The following is a 21,778-nucleotide window of genomic DNA, read 5'->3' as shown; positions in this document are numbered from 1 at the left end:
ATGTACAACTCACATGCAGTGGTCGCAATACAAACAGACACTATAAGAAATCCATGTCTTTCCTATGCTCCAAACCGTCACAGCACTGTCCCTCCATATTAGTTTTTTAGATACTCACTATCATGTGAGTCAGCTCTACATGTGAGTAGAACAATAGAGAATATTCCTGCATGCTTTTGTTATGATGATGTAAGTAAGTGCTTTTTCTGTAATGATATATATAAGTTGATAGAAGGCTATTCATAGCCTGGGAATACCTAGAACTGTCCACTAGTGTATGGCTGCATAAGGGAAATTGGCTGTATGAATAGCGTTTTATCATAGATGTGCATGCATTCTGTAAGCCTGAGGTCCCTTTTTTGGTGCTCGGAGACCCCCTCAGCCCTGGCAGGCTGCCTACCCTGCCTAAGGTTAAGGCTGGCTCTGCATATCTAAAACATGATTACCACACACCTGTTTACAACAGAGGATACTCCTTAAGAAGATTGATTACCTTCCATATATATTTGAATCAACGACACACTTTTCAAAGCTTATGTTTTAACAATTTTATGATTAAACTATTTTTTCTTTAAGTTGCTCTTTTATAGGAATGATATAATTAGTAAAGACTTATTTTGATATACCTACTGTTATAGAAAGAGCTTATAAGCGCCAAAGGCACAAAGGAGCATGAAACCTCCATGAGACTGTGTGGTACGCACATATCACTGACTGAAATTCAAAAACCTTATATGGAACACCACTAATAGTGTTAGAAGTGTCACCAACTACTCGGCCTGATTATAGTAAACAAATTCACTATATAGCACCTGTTATAGCTGCGCAAGATAAGTAACACCATTAGGAGGAAGAAGCAGCCCCATCAAAAAGTAAAGGATACTGTTTCTTGTTATCCTTCATGCCTAGCATTTAGGGTGCCAACATTCTTTTAGATGTGAAATTCTACGTTTTGGGTTTTAAAATGTCCCATCTGTGTTGCCATATGTGGATCAACTTTTTTAACCCATTTACTAGCAAGTTGGTTAGCACCACTTGTCCTCTTGTTGCCAGCACTCGCTGTCTCACACACTAATTCCATTGAAGCTAATTCCTGTTGTCTCCATTACTATCTCTATTGTTATCCATACAAGAGCAGATGCTTCTTACTAATTGCTTATGTAACGAAACCACCAACAGGTAGCCTGTTGATTTGTGGTGTCCCAAATAAGGCTGGCACCATAGAAGCCTTGAATAGTTAAACCATTAGTTTCATGCTCATTGCACCTTCTGTGTTTATAAGCTCCTGGCATATATCCAATTGTAATTGTTGAATGTTCTATTAGAGTGATACTATTCAGTTAGCTTATTAAACAGCTATGGTGTTAGCTACCAAAGTGTACCAAATTATGTAAGGTATGTCGCAGAATACCACTGGTGGAGCTCCACAATCAATAGTGTGCAGAATATATAGTATCAGTCTAATTAGCATTATTACTGTTACGTATAGTCATTGTAATTGAATGTGACTGGGGCTGCAAAAACAAGGCACATACTTTTTCAAATGTTTACTTAAACGTTTAGTATCAGCATGCTACGGTCACCAATAAAACACCATAGCTGGCCTCCTAGGCTACTGAGCATAGCAAATCCCTTCTGAGTTGAAAGGGGTGTGTTCTATATAAAGTTATGCAGCTTTGAGACTGCCTGGAGAGTTTGCATAGGAAAAAGTTCTAAGTAGACTAGAAAACAGTTTAAGAAAATACTGATATGTATTATTAGTGAGGTGATTATAATTTTTAAGTAATGACCATACAAACGTAAATGGTCTGTAAATGGAAATTGTCTGTAATTGGTCCGTAAATTCCTGATGGCCGACTGTTATAATCACCCCTGTATTGCTAATGCAACTGTAAAAGTCAAAGTTTACTTACTGTGAATACTGGAGAACGAAGATCAAGCTTGAGTAGCTACTGTACAACTTGTATCCATGCCACCATGCACTTTTAAACAACTCTAAACAGCCATCAGTAACCAGATTAAGCAGTAGCTTTCATTTATAGCTATGCTATGTAGTTAGCTAGTTAACATTTTCTTGCTCAGTAGAAAAAAAGTTGGCCTCAAGTTTGGTTTCTGTTTAATTCAGTAGTAGTTATAGTGTAGCTATCTTGGTCATAATACAGTGATACTTTAGCTATAACAAAAATGATAACTGCGGCTTGATAAATTGAAGTCTTCTCTCGTGGTTGTAAACACAGTGTGTGTTGCCATATATGGAAGAAAGTTTGTTACATGGTAATGTGGCTGCATGGCACACGCGTGTGACCATTCATGTTATGAAGTTATAGATGTATTGTACTGTAAATTGTAATTGTTTGTCTTTAGTGTGCTTACTGCAGTGATTTACTATCTACTGTATTTCAGAAACTCCCCAGAAGTTTGGATATTTGTGATTCCATTCATAGATATCATAGCTTATGAAACGGGATTGGAAACTGATGAGTCACATAACTAATGTGTGTTATGGGCAGCTGGTTAGCAATATTGATCATAAAGTAATGTAGGGAGCGCCTGTCCTTAATTGTGTCTATTCATTAGTGAAAACAATACAGAAATAACAACCATGTTCTCTTTGGTATGGTTGCTCCAGGTGTTGGTCCACTTGTCCATACTATACATTACTTCAGCTGTTACATCACTTCAGTTAACCTAAGGTTGATAATTAATAAACTACGTATGTTGTAGTGTTTAGCTATGTGCATGAATTGTCTGTGCAGTCTGCTGAGAGCAGTGGCAAATTATAAGGGGACTTCAGTGGTACACATCTCATCACGTGCTGATTAACTTCAGAAGGAAAGCATGCAGTACAATGGTACACATCAGCTACCCAGTGCACATTTTCTTCTCAGTCATCCTCACAGTGTTTTCCATGTATACAATACGTTGCCAGTCACCTCAGGTAGTCATAGCAAACAGTGTTTAAAACATACACATGCACATGCTAAAGTTAACAACACACATGCTATATAAAAAATAATTCTGACTGGAGCTACTTCATCCAACTGGGTGGCAATGGTAAGAATGATGGAAGATTACATCTGCTGTGTTTCATAACAGTTTACAGTTTACGGTTACAGGTTTCTGACTCCCTGCTTCACAGACTTACTGTTAGCCTCCTTGCAGGTCCCTAGAGGGATAGTTGTCTAATAATAACAGGTACAACCTTTCATTCACAGAGGTATTCCTAAATGTAAACATAAAAAGCTCAACCTTATACTTTACAAACAAACAGAGCAATGTTTAAAATGACACTGATCCCTATATTTTAGTTGTCAGATATAAGACATTGAGGAGGGTTGTTCTGAAAACACAGTAATAGTACTACGATGAAAAATTAATTTATTATTTGTACTTCCCAGTACAGAGCAGTAACACGTGACGTCACAGTAGTTACATAATCACTTCCATAGGGGAGAAAATGTGTGCATCTAACTTCAGGTTTGTTGAAACTGTCTTTCTAAATGTGACCATGTTACCAGGAGCAAGGAAGCAAGTAGTGTAAGAGATATTTTAGTCCTGGGCGAGTTACAGTAAATAATTGGCAAACAAAATGTGTGGGCAAAGGGATTTTGACACTTTCAAAAATACAATAGAAGAGTCCTCCCACAACATTTATATCAACAAAACAACATACAGTATTTCATTATTTCTTACTGAGGTGTTGTTTGGTGACAATTATTCTTTCGAGCTTATCCTTGTAACTAACCTGATGCCTATTGCCCCACGGAATTTGCCGTTACACATTTCAATTGACATAAAGGTTATCCCTCTATGGGCTAAAATCGCCTTTCAGCTGTGGTGGGGATTAGACAAACCCTATGCCCTAGTAGTGTGGCTTTAGCTCTTGCAAACTGTCAAATACCCCACACATATGAGGTGGTATGGGCCGGGGCTTAATGTTGATAGATGGATAACTTTCACCATGAACCGGTACTTAATAATTTGACTACATAACCTCAAATACCAACTCTTGCTTGGTTCTATTGCACTAATAAATAACTTCTATAGCCTTATATGTAGGTGTAGTGTGTAATATCATGAACCACGATAGTGGGTTCATAATAGGGATCGCCCATGTTTTTTGCAAAAACTCTAATAGAACGCACGCCTAAAAACCACCTTGGAAAGCATCCTCCAATTCAAACTAACCCTCTGGTGGTTATTTGCAATTAGTATAGGACCACTAGTAAGTATCAAGTGAAAAGGAAACAGTATGTGTATTTGGGACAAAACTTAAATTGGCCATTTTGTTCATATTATTATTATTATTCATAATATTATTTTGTTTCATTCATGTACAGCGAAAGTTATCTACTTTTTCGTGCTAAAAACTATATAGCCATGCTTACTGAGACCTTCCGCGTGTCTATGACCTATTAATAAGCCCGCATTCCATAGATCGCTAACCACCCGACACCTCGAAAATTTTCTAAGTTCTCTTCGCCATTACACTATTGGCAGCAGCTCCGTATACTAAAGAAGCCGTATAACAACATTACAGGATTCCGTTGTGAGAGCTCCTTTGGGTTTTGTTGCAGTGTTAATCAAGTACTCAACAGCACTTCTTAGACTTAGATCGCGCATAGCGTCTCTGCGTGGTGAGTATAGTCTACTTCTTCCTGTAAGCACACAATCGCAATTTGCTACAAGCGACCATACAAGCGCTCTCTCAGAGACATAACGAAGTGATAGCGCTGATACCAGGGACTGTTCATTGTTATGAATTTAGTTTCTACAAACCATATTTCCTTTCCATGCAAAGCCTCAAGTTGGGTGGAGTCAGTTAGTCTTGTTAATTAAAACTATTTGTGAGTGCCTTAATTGTCTGACCACATTGTGTAAACTACATGGCTTCATGCTGTTGATAACCCATGGTTTACGATAGACATTGCAGCTACACAGTACCTGACTTTGCTGTTGTCAATGATGTGTGTGCATGCGGATTAGCTACTCTACAGGCTAACTGTATATGTATATGATGTGGTATGTGAAACAATTTATTTGTGAATGCCACATATTGTTTGTGGGAAGCCATATGCATTCATATACTGTCCACAACATAGATTTTTTCTGGATACAATACTCACACTCTAGCCACACAAACTATGTTGTACGTAGCATTATATCAAGACACACGGTAGTGTGTCGTGTGGCCCAAGAAGCCGGCGCGTAACACCCGTGAGTATATTGACAGGAAGAAAGAAAATGCAATTTTCGCACCTCCGTAGCTCTGTGCTTCCTTGATGAAACAAGACGATTTTTGCTGTGGACATGCCCTCCAACTTCAGCACTCCACATTCCAAATTTGAGCGAAATCGCTTTGCGCGTTCCCGAGATATGCGACTTCAAAAATTGGCTCAGTTTCTTCGTTTTTTTTTCTTCTTATTTTTCTTTTTCTTGTCGCACACTTACAAAAACTGATATAAAACTCGAACGCCATATCCGATTGTCTTGAAATTTGGCACACAGAAGGGGGGTATAAAGGCGCATCTCGGTACCAACTTTGGCTGGAATACGATAAACAGGCAAAGAGTTATGAGCAATTATTCACGAAAAATAACACCAATATGTTGTCACGCCTACAGGGTAAACCGTGTATGGGAAGAAGCTGAAAATCGGTGGGTGAATAGGTTAACTATTGAACCTCAAACCTTTTGTGGTTTGAAAGAAATCGAGCTAAAAAACAGGAAGATACAACGAAAAAACCAACAGTGTGTAACAATTACGCAATCGAGATTAGCTAATAAAAAAACGACTGCTTGCCATGCCTACCAGATAAACCGCTTGGGGTAATGCTTTGAAAATCGTTGTACAGATGGAGTAATCATCTTAGAAAGGCTCATCAATGGTGTAGAAGAATCAGACTTAAAGCCACGGAGTTATAACACGAAATCCAACTTGGTGCAGCAAGTGCGAGATCGAGATACTCTAATAGAGCAGTCATCCTAATAGAGCAGTCACCCTGAAGAGAATTCAAGAGATCAGCTAGAAACAAGAAACCTGTATAGAGATCAGCTACACACAAGTCACCCTGTAGAGAGATCAGCTAGAAGAAGTTACCTTGTAGGGAGTTCATGCAACTATGGAAAGGGATAGTTCAGCTAGAAAAAATCACCTTGTAGAGTTCAGCTAGAAAAAATCACCTTGTAGAGTTCAGCTACAAAGAAACCACCATGTAGAGAGTTCAGCTACAAAAAAAATCGCCCTGTGGAGAGATCAATAGAAGAAGTTACCTTGCAGAGAGTTCAGCTACAAAGAAACCATCATGTAGAGAGTTCAGCTACAAACAAATCTCCCTGTAGAGAGATTAGCTAGAAGAAGTTACCTTGTAGAGAGTTCAGCTACAAAGAAACCATCATGTAGAGAGTTCAGCTACAAACAAATCTCCCTGTAGAGAGATCAGCTAGAAGAAGTTACCTTGTAGAGAGTTCAGCTTCAAACAAATCACCCTGTAGAAAGATCAGCTAGAGGAGGTCACCTTGTAGAGAGTTCAGTTACAAAGAAACCACCATGTAGAGAGCTCAGCTACAAACTAGTGACTTTGTAGAGACATCAGCTAGAAGAAATTACCTTGTAGAGAGTTCAGCTACAAAGAAACCATTCTTTAAAGAGCTCAGCTGCAAACAAATCACCTGTACAGAATTCAGCTGCAAATAAATCACCCTGTAGAAAGATGAGCTAGAAAAAGTTACCTTGTAGAGAGTTCAGTTACAAAGAAACCACCATGTAGAGAATTCAGCTACAAACTAGTGACCCTGTAAAGACATCAGCTAGAAGAAGTTACCTTGAGAGAGTTCAGCTACAAAGAAACCATTATTTAAAGAGCTCAGCTGCAAACAAATCACGTATACAGAATTCAGCTACAAACAAATCACCATGTAGAGAGATCAGCTAGAAGAAGTTATCTTGTAGATAGTTCAGCTACAAGCAAATCACCCTGTAGAGAGATCAGCTAGAAGAAGTTACCTTGTATAGAGTTCAGCTACAAAGAAACCATCATTTAGAGAGTTCAGCTTCAAACAAATCACCTGTAGAGAGTTCAGCTAGAAGAAATCTCCCTGTAGAGAGATCAGCTAGAAGAAGTTACCTTATAGAGAGTTCAGCTACAAACAAATCACCCTGTAGAAAGATCAGCTAGAAGAAGTCACCTTGTAGTAAGTTCAGTTACAAAGAAACCACCATGTAGAGAGTTCAGCTACAAACTAGTCACCTTGTAGAGACATCAGCTAGAAGAAGTTACCTTGTACATAGTTCAGCTACAAAGAAACCACCAAGTAGAGAGTTCAGCTGCAAAGAAATCACCCTGTATAAAATTCTGCCACAAACAAATTGCCCTGTAGAAAGATCAGTTAGAAGAAGTTACCTTTTAGAGAGTTCAGCTACAAAGAAACCATTCTGTAAAGTCCTCAGCTACAAACAAATCACCTGTACAGAATTCAGCTACAAACAAATCACCCTGTAGAGAGATCAGCTAGAAGAAGTTACCTTGTAGATCGTTCAGCTACAAACAAATCACCCTGTAGAGAGATCAGCTAGAAGAAGTTACCTTGTAGAGAGTTCAGCTATAAAGAAACCACCATGTAGAGAGTTCAGCTGCAAATAAATCACCCTGTATAAAATTCTGCCACGAACAAATTGCCCTGTAGAAAGATCAGTTAGAAGAAGTTACCTTGTAGAGAGTTCAGTTACAAAGAAACCATTTTATAAAGAGCTCAGCTGCAAACAAATCACCTGTACAGAATTCAGCTACGAACAAATCACCCTGTAGAGAGATCAGCTAGAAGAAGTTACCTTGTAGATAGTTCAGCTACAAACAAATCTCCCTGTAGAGAGATCAGCTAGAAGAAATTACCTTGTAGAGAGTTCAGCTACAAAGAAACCACCATGTAGAGAGCTCAGCTACAAACTAGTGACTTTGTAGAGACATCAGCTAGAAGTTACCTTGTAGAGAGTTCAGCTACAAAGAAACCATTCTTTAAAGAGCTCAGCTTCAAACAAATCACCTGTACAGAATTCAGCTACAAATAAATCACCCTGTAGAAAGATGAGCTAGAAAAAGTTACCGTGTAGAGGGTTCAGCTTCAAACAAATCACCCTGTAGAAAGATCAGCTAGAAGAGGTCACCTTGTAGAGAGTTCAGTTACAAAGAAACCATTCTGTTTAGAGCTCAGCTGCAAACAAATCACCTCTACAGAATTCAGCTACAAACAAATCACCCTGTAGAGAGTTCAGCTTCAAACAAATCACCCTGTAGAAAGATCAGCTAGAAGAGGTCACCTTGTAGAGAATTCAGTTACAAAGAAACCACCATGTAGAGAGCTCAGCTACAAACTAGTCACCTTGTAGAGACATCAGCTAGAAGAAGTACCTTGTAGAGAGTTCAGCTACAAAGACACCATTCTGTTTAGAGCTCAGCTGCAAACAAATCACCTGTACAGAATTCAGCTACAAACAAACACCCTGTAGAGAGGTCAGCGAGAAGAAATTACCTTGTACATAGTTCAGCTACAAAGAAACCACCAAGTAGAGAGTTCAGCTGCAAAGAAATCACCCTGTATAAAATTCTGCCACAAACAAATTGCCCTGTAGAAAGATCAGTTAGAAGAAGTTACCTTTTAGAGAGTTCAGCTACAAAGAAACCATTCTGTAAAGAGCTCAGCTGCAAACAAATCACCTGTACAGAATTCAGCTACAAACAAATCACCCTGTAGAGAGATCAGCTAGAAGAAGTTACCTTGTAGATCGTTCAGCTACAAACAAATCATCCTATTGAAAGATCAGCTAGAAGAAGTCACCTTGTAGAAAGTTCAGTTAAAAAGAAACCACCATATAGAGAGTTCAGCTACAAACTAGCCACCTTGTAGAGACATCAGCTAGAAAAGTTACCTTGTAGAGAGTTCAGCTACAAACAAATCTCCCTGTAGAGAGATCAGCTAGAAGAAATTACCTACAAAGAAACCATTCTGTAAAGAGCTCAGCTGCAAACAAATCACCTGTACAGAATTCAGCTTCAAACAAATCACCCTGTAGAGAGATCAGCTAGAGATATTACCTTGTAGATAGTTCTGCTACAAACAAATCACCCTGTAGAAAGATCAGTTAGAAGAAGTTACCTTTTAGAGAGTTCAGCTACAAAGAAACCATTCTGTAAAGAGCTCAGCTGCAAACAAATCACCTGTACAGAATTCAGCTTCAAACAAATCACCCTGTATAGAGATCAGCTAGAAGAAGTTACCTTGTAGATAGTTCAGCTACAAACAAATCACCCTGTAGAAAGATCAGTTAGAAGAAGTTACTCTGTAGAGAGTTCAGCTACAAAGAAACCGTAAAGAGCTCAGCTGCAAACAAATCACCTGTACAGAATTCAGCTGCGAACAAATCACCCTGTAGAGAGATCAGCTAGAAGAAGTTACCTTGTAGATAGTTCAGCTACAAATAAATCACCCTGTAGAAAGATCAGTTAGAAGAAGTTACTCTGTAGAGAGTTCAGCTACAAAGAAACCGTAAAGAGCTCAGCTGCAAACAAATCACCTGTACAGAATTCAGCTACGAACAAATCACCCTGTAGAGAGATCAGCTAGAAGAAGTTACCTTGTAGATAGTTCAGCTACAAATAAATCACCCTGTAGAAAGATCAGTTAGAAGAAGTTACTCTGTAGAGAGTTCAGCTACAAAGAAACCGTAAAGAGCTCAGCTGCAAACAAATCACCTATACAGAATTCAGCTACGAACAAGTCACCCTGTAGAGAGATCAGCTAGAAGAAATTACCTTGTAGAGCGTTCAGCTACAAAGAAACCATCATGTAGAGAGTTCAGCTGCAAAGAAATCACCACTGCCCAAATTTCAAGGCAATAGCTCTTTCCAATCTGAAGTTATCAATTGTCAAATTTGGCAAATTGGATGTGTGGAAGGCCCTTTTCGCAAATCCGGTCACATGTATTATATGTGACCGGATTTACGAAAAAGGGTCTTCCACACACATCCAATTCTATGAACTTGAATGACCATACCTTTGTGCTCAAAGAAAATACTAACCTGAAATTTTGTTCTTGTATTAACCTATGTTGTTACTCATCACTGTCCAAATTTCAAGGCAATACTATTTTCCTATCTGACATTATGAACTGCCAAAGTTCGTAAATTGGATGTGTGTGGAAGACCCCTTTTCGCAAATCCGGTCACATATATATAATTTGTACATTTACTGATAAAATATTTAAAGTACATCTACTTCATCTTTTCTTCTTCCTGTAGTAAAGAAAAAAAAACATAGGTTAAAAAAATCCCAAAGCTGGCCATAGGCCGGCTTTGGGGTATACAAATACAAAAAGAAATGAAATCTAATCCAAAACAGCCAAGCTGTAAAAAAAGTGTGCGGCCCTCAGAAAGGCTATGGTGAAAAAAGATGTGAAATCCAAGGTGGCGGCCAAGAAATGGCTGTGATGGTAGGTTAATGGTAAAAATTTTAATAACGACAATTCAGGTGAATTTTTGTGCCGCTTCACAAAATTTACCTGAATTGTCATTATTAAAATTTTTACCATTAACTTACCATCACAGCCATTTTTTGGCCGTCACCTTGGATTTCACATCTTTTTTCACCATAGCCTTTCTGAGGGCCGCACACTTTTTTTACAGCTTGGCTGTTTTGGATTAGATTATCATTTATACTACTGAGCCAATGTTGTAGTCCATGCACCCATGCATGGAAAATCTGCATGTGATTCTTCTTGGTGTATACGGTCTTGGCTGAAATAATAAATGCACAACCACTGACTATTTTGCCTTATAATTATATGCTTATCAGAGTTTCATGTCTTCAATTGTCTTGTGACAGGTAGCTTAGTTCAGTATCATACCGTTTGGTGTGTGTGTGTGTGTGTATTCATGAACACTGCATTAGGGTACTATAATGTGATGACAATGACTAAGAGACTAGAGTCCTGACACTTGTAGTAAGACAAGTTAGACAACAGCTCTTTGATATTGTGTGTAATGCATAGTCTCGTCCACAGCCAAGTGCAGTCAGGTAAATACTCTAATAATGTAGTCAATTACGTGCCAACCACAAAGCTTATACTGAACTTGACAGCCACTAATTGTACATTGCTCTACATATCTACAACAATTATCAATAAAACAAATCCATTACTGGATTAATAAAAACTACACAAACTAGATGAATAAAAAATTGGAAATTTTAAAATGGGAATAGGGATTGCTGAAAAAAGCCACCAAACAAGAAGGGATCGCTGGGGGTGGTAATGTAAACCACAAATCCCTATTTTAACTCATTTTAAAATTTAAAATTACTCAGGGGAGCATGTAACTAAATATTTATTGCAGAGAGTCAAAGAAGGGTTTACATTACCACCCCAGCGATCCCTTCTTGTTTGGTGGCTTTTTTCAGTGATCGCTATTCCCATTTTAAAATTTCCAATTTTTTATTCATAAATCATGACATACAGTTTAGGCGTTACTGGAAAATTGTGTTTGTTGTACAGGCACAATGGCTACAAAACAATTTCTGTGAACACAACAATGAATTGCTAACCTTTTCAACCACACAAGGGAACATAACTTGTCTGTGTAGATGGTTTTGTCTAACACATAACACACCTTGTCCGCCCACTTTGTTGACACGTTAATTATGTGACATCATCAGTTTTCAATCCCTTTTCTATAGTATCTATGTTCCATTGTACCTTGTGTGTCTTTGATTATTGAGATTGACTATGCATGCTATGTATGTACATATACTGTATGTATAATTTGTTGTCTTTTTTCATTTAGGAAATGTACCAATGTCTTAGAATTGTGACTCAGTCTTTGGTTACTATGATCACTGCTTGGCCAGATTACTCTGTTTTCATTAGAATTTTAATATTGTTGATGATATATTACAAGTGTAAAATGCTTTCTGACTTTTGCAATGATGGTGCTAATCAGGCCTTGTTAAGTAGTATGCTTCAAAATTTAGTTGTTGACAAACCATCTTATGAAGAAGCTCATGAGAAAATATTCAGTACTCATCATCAATCCATTGAAGCAATTCTGAAAATTTTGTTCAGAACTGCAGCCCAATACTGGGCGCCTCTTAAGGAGTGGATATTTGCTGTGCCACTGATACATCTTTTGACAAAACAGTGTCATCCATTTGAAGAGTTACAAAGTGACAGTTGGGATCTTGATCAAAAAACTAAAAGGTAGGTTTTAAACCAGGCACAAACCTGAAATTGTTTTATGAAAATGTGTGCTGGTATGTTTGTTTCTATGCTTGTCATTCTGCACCAACATGGACAAAATGTTTCTTTGTGTGTGTGTGTGTTTTTTTTTTTGTTTTTTTTTTTTGCTAAAGCAGTCAGTATGTGAGAAAAGAAGGCTGTGTAGAGCCTGTATTAAATTTTCAGGCAGGAAAGCTTTGTGCTTAATTTGGTTAAGCAAGTTTCTGAAGATGTTATGAGTGGCCACCAAATGGGCTCTACAAGTACTAAGCAAACAAAAACAATATAGCTGGTGTTTTAGGCTACTAGGATTAGCATACCCCTTAGAGTTTAAGGGGATGTGTGTCTGTGGTACACTTGCGCAGCCTTGAGGCTTTGTCTCTTAGGAAAAAACATGGACTCCCAAGGGGTAATATTAATTGGTCGCCTGCTTTTTAGAGGTAGCACAACATCAACTTGTTTGCAAGTACAGAAGTACACATTTGCCACATGTACCTATGCATGCATACACACATTCACATACATGACTGGATCTGTGAAAATGAGATATAGTACCTACTATTAATAGCACCTTTATATAACTCTTTATTAGCAAAGTAAATGTGGAATTTCTACTTCATATGCTGGTAACGTTTGGAGTTATGGCACTACAAAGTAGTATTAGCAAAAAAAATCAATTTGTGCAGCAACCATTGGGAAAATAAATTACAAGCACTTTTAATATAATGGCCTACAACTTACGAATGCGCTGATATACAGTCTTTAAACTTGTAACATCTTATTTGTCATGAACGAACAGATCCATTGCTGATTAAGTTTATCTAATCCAAAACAGCCAAGCTGTAAAAAAAGTGTGCAGCCCTCAAAAAGGCTATGGTGAAAAAAGATGTGAAATCCAAGGTGGCAGCCAAGAAATGGCTGTGATGGTAGGTTAATGGTAAAAATTTTAATAACGAAAATTCAGGTGAATTTTTGCGCTGCTTGGTCTTGGCACAAAATTCACCTGAATTGTCGTTATTAAAATTTTTACCATTAACCTACCATCACAGCCATTTCTTGGCCACCACCTTGGATTTCGCATAATTCACCATAGCCTTTTTGAGGGCCGCACACTTTTTTTACAACTTGGCTTTTTTGGATTAGATTTGGCCGGCTTTGGGACTTTTTTACCTATCTTTTTTTCTTTACCACAGGAAGAAGAAAAGATGAAGTAGATGTACTTTAAATATTTTATCAGTAAATGTACAAATTATATATATAATACATATATTGATTACAGAAATCTCCATGGTGGTTTCTTTGTAACTGAACACTCTACAAGGTGACTTCTTCTAGATGCTCTCTCTACAGGGTGAATTGTTTGTAGCTGACTCTCTACAAGGTAACTTCTTCTAGCTGATCTCTCTACAGGGTGATTTGTTTATAGCTGAATTATCTACAAGATAACTTCTTCTAGCTGATCTCTCTACAGGGTGATTTGTTTGTAGCTGAGCGCTTTACAGAATGGTTTGTTTGTAGCTGAACTCTCTATAAGGTAACTTCTTCTAGCTGATGTCTTTACAGGGTCACTAGTTTGTAGCTGAATTCTCTACATGGTGGTTTCTTTGTAACCGAACTCTCTACAAGGTAACTTCTTCTAACTGATCTTTCTACAAGGTGATTTGTGTGTAGCTTAATTCTGTACAGGTGATTTGTTTGTAGCTGAGCTCTTTAAAGAATGGTTTCTTTGTAGCTGAACTCTCTACAAGGTAACTTCTTCTAGCTGTTGTCTCTACAAGATCACTAGTTTGTAGCTGAGCTCTCTACATGGTGGTTTCTTTGTAACTGAACTCTCTACAAGGTGACTTCTTCTAGATGATCTTTCTACAGGGTGATTTGTTTGAAGCTGAACTCTCTACAAAGTAACTTCTTCTAGCTGATATCTCTACAGGGAGATTTGTTTGTAGCCGAACTCTCTGCATGGTGGTTTCTTTATAGCTGAACTCTACAAGGTGATTTCTTCTAGTTGAACTATCTCTTTCCATAGTTGCATGAACTCCCTACAAGGTAACTTCACCTAGCTGATCTCTCTACAGAGTGACTTGTTAGCTGATCTCTATACAGGTTTCTTGTTTCTAGCTGATCTCTTGAATTCTCTTCAGGGTGACTGCTCTATTAGGATGACTGCTCTATTATAGAGTATCTCGATCTCGCACTTGCTGCACCAAGTTGGATTTTGTGTTGTAACTCCGTGGCTTTAAGTCTGATTCACCATTGATGAGCCTTTCTAAGATGATTACTCCATCTGTACAATGATTTTCAAAGCATTACCCCAAGCGGTTTATCTGGTAGGCGTGGCAAGCATTCGTTTTTTATTAGCTAATCTCGATTGCGTAATTGTTACACAGTGTTGGTTCTTTCGTTGTATCTTCCTGGTTTTTAGCTCGATTTCTTTCAAACCACAAAAGGTTTGGGGTTCAATAGTTAACCTATTCACCCACCGAGTTTCAGCTTCTTCCCATACGCGGTTTACCCTGTAGGCGTGACAACATATTGGTGTTATTTTTCGTGAATAATCGCTCATAACTCTTTGCCTGTTTATCGTATTCCAGCCAAAGTTGGTACCGAGATGCGCCTTTATACCCCCCTTCTGTGTGCCAAATTTCAAGGCAATCGGATATTGCATTCGCGTTTTATAGCAGTTTTTGTAAGTGTGCGACAAGAGGAAGAAAAATAAGAAGAAAAAACCGAAGAAACTAAGCCAATTTTTGAAGTCGCATATCTCGGGAACGCAGGAAGCAATTTTGCTCAAATTTGGAATGTGGAGTGCTGAAGTTGGAGGGAGTGTTCACAGCAAACATCGTCTTGTTTCATCAAGGAAGCACAGAGCTATAGAGGTGCAAAAATTGCGTTTTCTTTCTTCCTGTCAATATACTCACGGGTGTTACTTGCCGGCTTCTTGGGCTGCACGACACAGTACCGTGTGTCTTAATCCTTGTACAGTGGAAGCTCAGTTATCTGTACTTCAATGTATCTCAGCAAATAGTAAAAGTGTCCAGATAAATAATAGTTGAGGTAACTGAAGCCCATACATTTATATCCAGAGCTCTGTTGAAATACCCTAATAGAACGTACATTTGTACTTGAAATACTCTAATAGAACAATCATTTTCAATTTTGTGTAAACAAGGGAACAAATAAACGAGGGTCGGATAACCAAGGGTGTATATTTTCTTTCTTTGCCACAGAGTTGAAGTCAGTGAAGAAAGATCAACAGGATACAATTTTTCTGACATGCCATAAATAAATACTATTTCCTTGGTATACTATAACAAAACGAACTCCTCTTGCCTATGCGAATAAGATGTTTTTTTGCTGATGAAGCTTGACTTCACTAAGAACAAAGTATTTTAGTGATTTAAGAGATAGTATACCTGCATTGTACCTGATTAAACTGTAAAATCTAAACTTGTGGTATTATGTCTGGTTTTTACAGATCTGGTCACATGTAGGCCTACACTGATTATGCCAGCATAATTTGGGGCATGATAGGTAGCAAAAGCATTGACCATAATTCCAGTGTAATAGGCATGAGTTTTGTGGATTGATTATCAGAGAAGCTGAAATTCCGCATGTATTGTATGATCCGTAATGGAACAGTCTAATAAAACATGCAAACACAATATAAATTAGATTTACAGCTCCTTGTAAAAAGTGAGTGGCTAAAGATTGATATACTCTTAATAGAACAGTGTGACACATCTAATGTTGATATCCTAATAGAACATTTACAGGTGCATCAATACCCCAATAGTACAGTCAAGATGCAGTTTTCTAAGAGAATATTTGGAGCACAACTGAGCATAATTGGAAGGAAAATTTTGGAGCATTGCTCAAAAGCATAATAGGCATTTTCAAAAGCATGATAGGACTAGTCACACATGTACGTATTTACGTATTGTGCCTGAAACATGGTATTACAGCATAGCTCTGTGAGAAAATCCTACATTGGTATGCTTCATTTAAATTAATAGTTTTATGTTAAGTTCATACATGTATATACAAAATATGGTAATATTAGGGTAATAGTAAGCAGTAGAAGAGCATGTGAAAGTTTTCTGTATTAAGTTACAGTGTTGTCTCTGGAAGTTGCGTTGTTATTTAATAATTTCAGTGTAGAATTGCAATGCTCCTTGGAATCTTGTACAGTAACAAGTATCCACAAGTACCATGATAGGCAGAGCCTCAGGATTAATCCTGGACTAGTGACGAACTGTACACATCACAGAAATGATGAGTTCTTGTTCAATCTCCTGGTCATTTGAAACGTTTACCACAATTACAATTTCAAAGAAAATTCCTTTCCTGGGATGCTCTATTGGCAGCACAATTATTTTTATACTGTGCCACCTCATCAACAGCTATTGCACACAAGTTAGACCACCTCTCATGATCTTGACATACCACATACCAATCCTCAACCATAAGTCAGACATCACTTCATCCCTCCATTGCTTCTTGGCCGTATAGAATGGCCTTTTCTTCAATAGCTCTCCAAACAAAAGTTGCTTTGGCAATCAGTCACTACTGATAAGGCCCAGGTGACCAAGCCACCATTGCTGTTGATTCTAATCAAAATCAGCTATCAACCAATACAGGCTAAATTGTCCAGATAACTGTTGGGTAGTAATATGATACTGCCATTGTTGGAATTTAGACATAAAAAAATGTCCGTACACAGCAGTTGTGGAATGTGGTTAACCTTCTCACAACAGAGTCAACATCTCTGCTCCATGCATATGTGACCAGATCTGCGAAAAAGGGACATAATTGCACAAGCCTAAATTTACAGTATAGTCCAGGCTAGAACTCACATAACCTTGCTTTAGAACATAAAGTAATTGTTAAACATTTTTCTAGACCAACTTTTTATGCTGATTCCAAATCTGGTGGGTGCCAGATGTGAAACATTGAGCATTTTGAGATATAGCCTAAAGTGGCACTCACAAATGTATGCAATTACGGATACATCAGTAATTTAACCAAATTCATGTTTACAAAGGTAATACGGATACCAAGATGATTGTTATACTACAAATAAAAAATAATGAATTTTAGAAAAAAGATTTGATGAAGTATAGCATTACATGATCAGTTCCTTCTCCCTTGTCTATAAAGATTCTTCATCACCACTCATCACTGCCTGGTGTTATTGGCTTCATAGGGTTTTGGCAAGTAGCTTGCCCCATACATTTGCAAAACTCAGAGCAGGTAAGGTTGAATTTCACACAAGAGCAGAGTGCTGTTTTGCATCCAGTTTTGCAGCCACAACTGACGAGATTGAGCACTTCATCCGGTGCAGACAACTGCCCTGGTGGAGTAAAAACTGGTCGAAGCTCTAACCCAGTAATCATCTCCCAGCCATACTGCAATGGGCTCAAATCCGGGGGGGAAGACATGCCTGCAGCCTTCCACAATGCTGTCTGAAAGTGAGTACGTTGGCAGTGGAGCTTGAATGCAGCCATAGTGGGTGGCAGGCTGCTCAGCTTGGGTGGTATATGACGTTGGCCAGCAATTTTCTTTTTGAAAATGTTGGCACACATGGTGTTTAATTAACCCTTTAAGGACCAAAAATTGTGTGCATAGTCTACCCTGAAAGCCCACACGTTTTATGATTATTGCGCATTTAGTGTTTTTAAAAAAATGTAATAAGTTATAGCATTGACAAAGCCCCTACAAGTGCTCAATTGTATAACAAATTATACTAAAAGACTCGCCTGACAATAATAAACAACATTATCTAACTTACCAAAGCGTAGAACCAATGTCTTAAAAGCACTAAGGTGAGTTTCAAACACCTACACGCGATCGATTTCTTCGTGACACAATCAATAAAAACAGTCCGCCATTTTAGTTTTTTAAAACCGCATCACGTGATCTTGTATATCAAATTATTCGCCTCTAAATAGTGAGCACTCTGAGCTTTATTTGAAGTTAATACGATGAACACAGCCAAAGTTATGGAGCGATTTCTACAAGGTTAGTTTTATTGTTGTGTAAATATTAAATGTTTGTACTTTATTAGGAATTTTACACAGGCTTAGTTTTGCGTGATAAGTTGGCCTTATATATCAAAAGAATCGCCTATGAATGGCGAATACAGTGGCCCCTGTTTCTATCTAATAGCTTCATTTGTTGCAGAGTTTTAGCTCTTTGTTTACTGCCAATAATCTTGGACGTAATATTACGGCGCTGGTCTTTCGAGCAATACCTACTTTGGACGTAATATTACGGCAGCGGTCCTTAAAGGGTTAATGATGTCTCTTGGTCCTTGCCATATAATGTGGCTACAAACCTAAGACATGAGTCTCTGACCTCATCTAATGATGCAGACAGGTCTCCAAGAGGGAGAGTATCAGTGAATGTTGTCAGCTTTTTAAAAACAGTTTCCTTGCCTATACCAGCCAAAGAGGATACAGTGTCACATCCACTCAAAGCATGTGCTCCAAGGAGATTGGGTATTATGGCATCATGCTATTGTACTACCTTATTAACATCAATAATTGCATGGCTTCTAGAACATCCTTCCATCATCACTTGAATACTCTGTGACCAGCTATTGGCATGTGCATGCAGGTGATGAACTAGAATGAGGAGCACATCCGTATCATCAGATACCACACTAATTGGGGAGTGTCCCGCTGCAGCTTCTTGGATCATGTGGTATGCGATAATGACATCAGCTTCTTCATGAGTTATTGGTGTTTGCCATTCACCAATGCTAACTTGTACTGGATGTGGCTCAGGACCAGTTACAACAACACGCTTCTCATGTGGAACCTGAAATGCGCACAGTCGATCAACAATCATTTGAATGACTTGCTTCTTGTTTGCACTCACATTCAACACTATGGCTTGCTTTGGAAGAGGTGACTCTTCTGTTAACCTGTAAACACGGCTTAATCCTTTCTGTCGTGCCGTCCAACATCCTGACTTTGTACTCATGTTGTAATACCTGTCAAAAACCACATGTAAAATTGTAGTGGTTTCCATTCTTTCCATAATACTGGTGACTGCTGCATTGATGAAGTCAGACACTTTTGCAGGTGAAGCTGGCCAAGGAACAGTCCAAAGCAATGCACAGCCATCCAGGATTACTACCTTGGAAAGTTGCCTGTTTTGCGTTCCACACACCACCTGCAGCGTGGTCTTTAACACAGACTTGCTAGCCTTTCTCATTTCACCACTATCATCAAAGAGAGCTGTTGGGTGTGGAGCCAATTCATGAGAGTATAAAGTCTCTATAGAAACAGTGTCTCTGGACGATGCCATAATTCCAATGACGCGTGCATAAATAAATTCAGTATCCACAATATGCATGTTATCACCAAGTTTAGTAGTCTGTTTTGTTGATGCTGCCATGGTCTTCACTTGTTTGGTCAACTTTTTATGGAATCCAGCTGGCCACTGTCTCTCATAATCTAACCACTGTCTAGTTCCTATTTCCACAGAATTATAAACATTCACTGCTGCATCATCAACAACTCTGCCAGAAAATATGTCTACAAGACCATTTACTGGATGCTTATCACTTTCAAACACATCAATGCATGTTGATACTGCTTCATGTATTTTCATTCTATCTGCAGCATCAGCTTTGATGCGTGTATGCCTTTCCTCCTTATGAGAAATCACAACATATTGCTCTTCACCATCTTTCGTTGCCTCCACATCATTCATCAACTGAGCACAAGTGCTTTGGGAAAGAGCCCAAATGGCCAGAGTAGATTCGTTTATTGTGGAGCCAACAATGCCAGCCGGTCCGTGTCCATATCGCATGTACGTTGTCTCAATAAAGAGATCTGACCAAATGGCATTCCACAAGCCATTCTGGTGATGCATGACATGTTCACCAGCCATGAATTTCTTGAGTAGTGTTGGATGAAGTTGTTGCATAGATCGAAGGTAGTATAGACCATATCGTGCATAGTTGACATGGCCAGATGCAAAAAAATATGGCAACATATCTTTAACAGCACACAGATGGAGTGGCCAATCTCCTTCCCTTTCTGCTTGAACAAATTTCATCATAATTAATACTAGCTTGATGAGGAAATCAACCCACAGTTTTGTGGTGTTACTTTGTTGGCTTTTTAAGACCAGGGATTTTATAAGATCATTTGTTGTGTGTAGCTCTTGATTATCAAGTACTGGTCTCAAGACTTCCTCTGTCACAATGCGAAGCGCTCTGACATTTTGTGGAAATTTCTTTCCAGACAGAAGCTTAGGCACTCCAGCAAAGCTAGACTTCAAAATATCTTCAAGTCCACTTCCTCCCATCAAGGTACCAACAGCTCCAACAAAACTCATTATCATGTGCATGCCTCGAAACACTAAAATTGATGCAATACCAGGGGAAGACAAAACAAGCAAATTCGGGTGGAAATGATCGTGCACAGTCTTGATGAGAGAACGCCGTGAGAGCTTAGTACCACCCAACTCACTGTACAGACTGTACATTTCTATGCTATTCCAGGTGCGTGCAAAATCGAATGACATTTGTACCAACAATTCATCTAGAGCACTATCATAAACCTCAGTATTATAGTCTGCTGATGGCTTGTTGGGGAAAAATTTAGCTAAACAGTCTCTGTGATACCTGGCATCAGCTGCATGCAAATCACTAACCGCTAAATTTGTTCTATATGCTACCTCTCTTCCCCGGGCATCATTTGTTTCATGTGCACGAGCTAGAATTGCTTCTTTGGATGTTGTCTTTCCATCATTGGCTGTTCTACATAAATACGCTTCTCTCCATCGACTAGGATTTTTGAAGGGTGGCTCACTATGCATTCCTGACCACAGAATAGGCACACTTGAAGAAAGCTGAAATTGCATTGCCCCCTCAATCTTTTAGGGCTTGGAGAAACGGCACATGTCTCTCCCTTATGCTTTCTTAAATATCGCTCGATGTGATGCTTTGAGCAATAAGTACTTATGCAATTCTTATGGCATGTAAAGTGCAATTCACCTTTTGGAAGTTTTTCACTGAGCCCCAGGGGCGTAACCAGCCAATATTTGATGGTTGGGCATAACATTAACTTAGTTAACTACACACACGAGAATCACGCTCACTTTTATGTGAGACATTATCAAAGAAAATATGAAAAGTGTATGCATACATGGCCTACACCTACCTATGCTATAGTGTAAACAAATGCTGCTTGCATGCATGCAAACATTTATACTAGATATATGCTATTCTATTAAACTTGTAGGGCAGGAATCCACCGACGATCGTCGTAGTCGAGCATCACGTGACATCAAACTGCTGAACCTAGATCTACAAGAACCGACAATGTAAACAGTTTATCAACAATCAACTAAAAAAAAAAAATCGACTGGCAGTATAGCTTACAGACCAACTACCACAGTGATATGTAATGCTTTTTCAAGTAAGCGCCACATGGCTCCAAATGAAGGCCGGGGGTATTAATTTATGAACTATAATGAATCTTATCACAAATATTTGCAT

General features: G+C 38.5%; 1 protein-coding gene across 1 annotated transcript in view; it reads left to right on the top strand.

The window, feature by feature from the left end:
- Positions 1-21,778, top strand: part of LOC136263846 (E3 ubiquitin-protein ligase rnf213-alpha-like) — a 247,317-nt gene that overhangs the window by 3,337 nt on the left and 222,202 nt on the right. The window contains exon 2 of the mRNA XM_066058473.1: positions 11,834-12,246. Within this exon, the coding sequence (XP_065914545.1) occupies positions 11,834-12,246 (413 nt within the window). The remainder of the gene's footprint in view (positions 1-11,833; positions 12,247-21,778) is intronic.

The sequence above is a fragment of the Dysidea avara genome, chromosome 1, assembly GCF_963678975.1.
Source record: "Dysidea avara chromosome 1, odDysAvar1.4, whole genome shotgun sequence".
Classification (NCBI taxonomy): domain Eukaryota; kingdom Metazoa; phylum Porifera; class Demospongiae; order Dictyoceratida; family Dysideidae; genus Dysidea; species Dysidea avara.
Note: the sequence above shows the minus strand (reverse complement) of the source record. Positions and strands in the feature narration are given on the sequence as shown.